General features: G+C 41.7%; 1 protein-coding gene across 2 annotated transcripts in view; it reads left to right on the top strand.

Moving 5' to 3' along the window:
• Positions 1 to 868: 868 nt before the first annotated feature.
• slc4a8 (solute carrier family 4 member 8) overlaps positions 869 to 6,251 on the top strand; it is a 68,170-nt gene continuing 62,787 nt past the window's right edge. For both annotated transcript variants that reach the window (XM_064305816.1, XM_064305815.1), the window contains exon 1: positions 869 to 1,167. In XM_064305816.1, the coding sequence (XP_064161886.1) occupies positions 1,123 to 1,167 (45 nt within the window). In that variant the 5' untranslated portion in view covers positions 869 to 1,122. The remainder of the gene's footprint in view (positions 1,168 to 6,251) is intronic.

Raw genomic sequence — 6,251 nt, 5'->3', positions numbered from 1 at the left:
GGTGCGATGGTGCAAATCTAAAGCTCGAAATTTGTCCGCATGTAATATTAGTGTAATGATTTCTTTTGAATCAACACACATGGTGACTTTTAATGCAATACATGTTTCTATACAATTTGGCTTATAATTTTATGTAACAAACTGCCAATATATTTTCCGAACTGATTTTAACAAACGTACATATTGCACCTTTAAAGTACAGTTCCAAGAAATAGTTGACTTAGGCTATACTTAAAATGGGCCACTTTAGTTATATAATGTACTTAAATATACTTTAAAATAAACTTAGTGAAAAAAATAACCTTGGTGTAAGGGATACGACTGCAGGCCTTGTTTGTACCTTGTTACCCTGAATCCATCAATGTTTGTCCTTTCAAAAAAATTCCAATAAAATATCATAGCACATTTTTTTTCTTTTCTTTTTTTTTTGTCGAACACTCAACACACCCCTATTGTTTGGCACACAATAATAGTGGCCAAAAACATACCTCAGATTCTGATGATTTGTTATGTTGATAATGTGCAAGTTGTGTTTTGTGTCTTCGTGGCTGAATATGGTGTTGTTTATTATTGAATAGAGCTGTTCACAAAACCTAATACATCTCTTCCATCAGTGTATCGTTCCCTTATAGGCTATACAGGTTTCGTTTCTCGTGTGATCTTTACCTTTTACAATTCAATAAATACGGAGCACCGTAGCAGACTAGGCTATGATTCCGCTATATATATTTTGAGTCGCCTACATTAATAGTCCTTATTCATTTGGAAATCCATCTGGTACCATTTACGCTGGCACTTCTGCAACAGCAGTGCGTCGACATTCGCGTGCCTACCATTGGCTAAAGCGGCGTGATGATGCGACTGCTACCCCGGTGCGGGAGAGGAGCACCACAGCTCGTGCACACTGACTGGAACAGCCCACAAGAAGGAGAACAGCAACAGTAATTTTACGTTTGTTGTCGAAGCTGGAACGAGGGCCTGCAATGTCGGTCAAAACTCATCCGGAATACATATCCTAGAGGCAGGATAAAAACGAGACGCCGGAGTGTTGCTGAACATATTTGCAATTTGGCTTCCTTCAGGCTCACCCACTGACTCCACGATAAATCGTCTCCGGTCATCATGCCGGCAGGAACAAACGACCCCGAGAGCATTTTAAGCTACCAGGTAATGTGTTTCTTCAAGCGTATTGTTGTATATACCTAGATATCTAGCATCAATGACTGGTTCTTCATCAAGTGAAATAAGTGCTTGAAAATTAGAAACGATACTTGTAAATAGCATGCCTCTCAACATAAATAAATCTAATTTATCTTGAATGAATACTGTGGTGACAGTGATGTCATTTTTTACGTCCCACATAGCCTACAGTGGACTCATACATACATACAGAATACTGTGTTTCGCAAGCATCTTCCATTAATGGTAATGTGGTTAATCGATAGCTCACTGGGCTGTCAGTCTGATTGCTTCTGATAAGGGTCAGTAAAATTGTTTGCAGCTAAGGTTACTCAGATTGCAGTTTATTCAGTTACTTTTGCTCTTCAAGTAAAATTATTTCTGAAATGAATGTAAGCAGTACGCACATGTCATAAATAAGCCAGTAATATTTTCTTCAATTATTCCCTGTGCGCGCGTTGTTTTTAAGCGCCGGCACGTGCTGTAGAATATTAAGTGTGCAAATTACATTGCGCTGTGTGTGACGTGGATTTGACCATATGAGGTTATTAACGCGTGTGTTTTCGCACTTAATTCTTATTTGAAAAAATAAAAATAAAAACACACGCAGCAATGTCTCTTAGAACCGTTTCAAACGGTTTATTTCTGAAAAGGCATTTGTATGAAATGTGTGAAAGAACATCGTGCATGGATGTAAGCAATAATAAAAATGAGATGTAAAATGTGGAGTACCATATACACGTGTGTTTCCCATTGTCCAGTGCAATTTTGTTTACGTAGGTTACAGCGCTCTTCTAATTTAGCTTCGATTCGAATATAGCGAGTTCATCTGTAATATATTAGATTACTATAACGTTACTGAAATATGGTAATCTTAATAAATGCTGAATTTCACTTAGATTTGAAAAGAAGCAGTTGTTTTTCCTTGAATGACCTTGAAGGCATGCACAGACTGTTATCACACAGTGGTAAAAGTGCATATGTAAGGACTTCATTTTTAGCCGTTGTGAAATTAATTGCATGACATAATATTTGATGGAAACAACAATGGTCAGTTTTCTAGACATTCTAAACCTGTCTTCCACCATATGATGCTGCCTCTTGTAGAATGGTGAGGGTTATGTTACTCAGAAACAGGGACAATTAGCAGTGTAAATATCAACTGAGTCAGACATAACTTCCTCAGTGTATGAGGAAAGCTGTGTGTGTGTCTCACTGGTGAAGTGGTACTTTCTTCACAGAGTTTGACACGCCTGAGTCTGTTTTGTAATTTGGTGAAGTGGGAGGAGAGGGGCTGTTGGGGGTGTGTCAGTGAAGATCAAGCAGCAATTTTTGTACAGTGGAAATCGATTGAGGTCTGCCATCTTTACAGACATCCCAATCCGTTAAGCGCTCCTTGGAGGAGCGAGGAGGCTCCCAGAGGTGACTTCAGCGAGGATACACAAGTTCAGCCTTTGCAGGGGTCTTTTTTCGGAACGTGTGACGTATAAATGATCCGCCTGTGGAATCGTCTCTCCACATCTGCCTTGTCTGTAATTGACATGGCTTCAAACTGAAGCTTGGCTGAGCTTGGCTGAGCAAGGACGTTCCTTTTGCGTGGTCGATGTGTGGCCTATGGCGCAAGTTGCAGCCCAGTATACGGTGAGTTGCTAATTTTGGGGCTTTCTCAAGCAATGTGCACAGGATCATAACTTATTCAAAAGCCAATCGATAATGAATTCCTTGCATTTGTGTACTGCTTTTCTCACCGGCCGATGACTCAAAGTACTTTTCAGCGATGAGGGGGAACCTTACCACCTGGGTGATGCACGGCAGCCATTTTGTTCTTGAACACTCACCACACATCAGCTAAGGTGGGGAGAGCGAGAACAGTTTTTTACCAATTAAATGGGATGATTCGGTGGCAGATTGAGAGAGCCACTTTGGGAATTTAGCCAGGACACCGGGGGGAATTTCATGAAGCTGGCTGAGAAAATCTGGGCTTACTAAAATAAACCCGACTTGAATTAGCCAGGTTATATAGCCTGGATCAGTTCCGATTCACAAACTTCAATTGAGGCCAAAGGTTTACATACACCTAGGCTAAAGACATTCAAACTCAATTTTTCACAACTCCACACATTTCATGTTACCATACATTTCACGTGTTAAGTCAATTAGGGTATCTACTTTATTTCCATAAGAGGTAATTTCAAAATAATATCTAAGAGACTATTTATTTCAGCTTTTATGTACTATATCAGATTTTCATTGGGTCAAAAGTATACATGCACTTTGTTAGTATTTGGTGGTATTGCCTTTTAATTGCTCAACTTGAATCAAATGCTTGGGGTAGCTTTCCACAAGCTTCTCACAATAATTTGCCGAAATTGTTGCCTATTCCTCCTGCCTCCTTGCTCGGACATGCTTTTTCAGTTCATTCCACAAATTTTCTATGGGATTCAGGTCAGGGCTTTGTGATGACCACTGCAATACATTCATTACAAGTCTATAAGTTCAAAAAATTTACCACAGTAATTAATAAAGTCAGTTTTATGTGCCTTGAATCTGCTAAATTTAAATCTTACTTTGTGCTTGTATTTTTAACATGAGTGCAAATAAAAACCAAGTAAATTCAAATTGTTTTAATAATATGACAACATAAAAAGGAATTACTTCACAAAATAGGTCCGAAACGTGGCCGGTGGTACGACTGTAACAGCGACTGCAAATAGGCTAAGTCTAGCTTGAACCACGTTGGCCTGCTCCCGACCAGGCTAGCCCCAACTCATATGTTGACCTGGTGCAGGGATCTCAAACTCAAATCCTGGAGGGCTGCTGGTTTTTGATGTGTTCCTGCACTTAAGTGCCTAGTTTAAGTCATTGATTGGCTAAAGAGTCTGCACACCTTGTTCCCAAGGCCATGATTGGCTGCTGATTGAAAGGAAATCACGAAAACCAGCAGAGACTGCGGCCCTCTGGGCTGGAGTTTGAGACCCCTGACTTAGTGCCATACCTGGCATCTAAGCTTGCTTCGTGAAATAGAGTTGTCTGAGAACCTATCCAGACTTAATGAAATAAGCCGGGTTAGCAGCTTCATCACACTACTGTTTGGGATCTCCACAGTAAGTCAGGACCTTGGTTTAAGGTCTCATTCAAAAGATGGAATCTCCCATAGCACGGTGTTCTTAATGCCCTCTACTGGCCCACCAAGCAGCATAGCCTTACCCAAAGGTCTCCGATCCAGGTATTAACCAAGCCCACATCTGCTTAGCTTCACCCATTCAGCAGGAGCGAGGTACATGGTGGCCCTGCTCCAGCCTGTTTCCTCACCCTGAGGCCGTAGGGTCGCTCCAGCCCTGCCCCTCGCTCTGTGGTCATGGGCTGCTTCAGCCCTGTTCCGCCTCCATACCTTGGAGCTCGAGATATATCACCCAGCCCCTCTAAACTGCACTATACTGAACTATATACTGTAATTCAGTCTTTCATTATTCCTGTTAGCTATTACCTCAACTGTAGCCTGCTTAACCTGTTTTAGTTGCGGTGATAGATCCCTTATTACAGGGATCAGCAACTCACGGTCCTCGAGGGCCAAGAACTGCTGGTTTTCCTCCCTTTGCCTGGGAGTCAGGTGTGAAGGCAATCTGGCCAATTAGTAGCACTAATTACCCGGGAGAAAAGAAAGCCAGGTCTGGATTTGGATTTGAGGGCCAGAGTTGATGATCCCTGCCTTATTATATTTCTGTCATGTTCCATGGTACTCCTGCTCTACACCAGGCTGGCCAGTGGAGGATGGGCCCCTGAAATTTATTATTGGGTAGTTTTTTTTCTCACCACCGTCTCAATCTCACGACAATCGCAATCGTGCACAACCATCGCACATGAAAGTTACAACTCATTTGATCATATAGCCAGTATTTTTTTTGTACTATGCTTCTGGTTCCCTGTTGATTACTTTTTAACCCCCCCCCTCCCCCCGGTTCAGAAAAAAATGTGGTTACGTGTGTATCATTTGTGAGGCTGATTGAATCTCTGTGGTTGTCTGCATTAGCACGCTCAGGCCAGCCAGGAGCCTTGCTTTGGGAGGACTGGCATCGTGGCTGCTGGCTTGAGCTCTGTGGTCTGTCTGGAGGTGACAGGCCCTCTTGTCAGTGACAACGCTGTCAGTGCAACATGGTGCTCACAGTGTGTTTGTCCGTGGCTGTGTCCTTATGCTAATCACATGAACAGGATTGTGCATAAGATTTTTCCATATTGGTTTTTTGTAGGAAAATTTTTAAGAACAAAAGTAAAAATAATTTTAAAAACGTCTTGTGTGTAATTCTACGAAACATCCCCATGATGTCAGACCCAGGAGTACACTGACCACCTTGTGGAACAATAACAAGACTGTGAATTAAATGTCAGTCACTTTGATGAATGTGTCGATATTAATGGTCAATTTCCTACAGTGCTGATGGCAGTAATCCCAAAGGGCTTTTGCCAGTGAGGAGGGCTGCCTGTCTTTGGGGGGGGGGGGTCGTGAAGTGGGGGAGCTTCCAGTCTTGGTGGGTGGGGGTGGGGTTAGGGGTGTCATTGGTTGGCAAAAGGTCTGACATCATGGGGATGTTTCGCAGAATTACAACCAGTGGGCTTCATTCACAAAACGTTTTTTAAATTATTTTTACTTTTGTTCTTAAAGATTTTCCTACAAAAAACCAATATGGAAAAATCTTATGCACAATCCTGTTCATGTGATTAGCATAAGGACACAGCCATGGACAAACACAGATAAGAAAAAAATGATGAATACCGAAATGTTTGTGGAAATGTTTTTACACACAGTTTAGAATCAAATGTGATCGTTCGCATGTTTTGTGTATGAGGCCCAGTGTTTAGCCACAGCCGCAATGCTAGAGGCACCACACTAGGATGTGTCTGCAAGTTGTCAGTAAAACAGAAGCAATGATGGTGCTGCCGAGTGGTTCATTCTGTTAAGGCACTGTTCTAGTCTATGGAAGATAGTTTTACAGCAGTGATAATTCAATAATACGTCACATTGAGTGTGGTCAAGTTGAAGTATTATTCAAGTTCAACTTCACTGTGGCCTGCAT

Source organism: Anguilla rostrata, chromosome 13 (genome assembly GCF_018555375.3).
Source record: "Anguilla rostrata isolate EN2019 chromosome 13, ASM1855537v3, whole genome shotgun sequence".
NCBI classification, from domain to species: Eukaryota; Metazoa; Chordata; class Actinopteri; order Anguilliformes; family Anguillidae; genus Anguilla; species Anguilla rostrata.
This window is presented reverse-complemented; position numbering and strand designations above follow the sequence as displayed.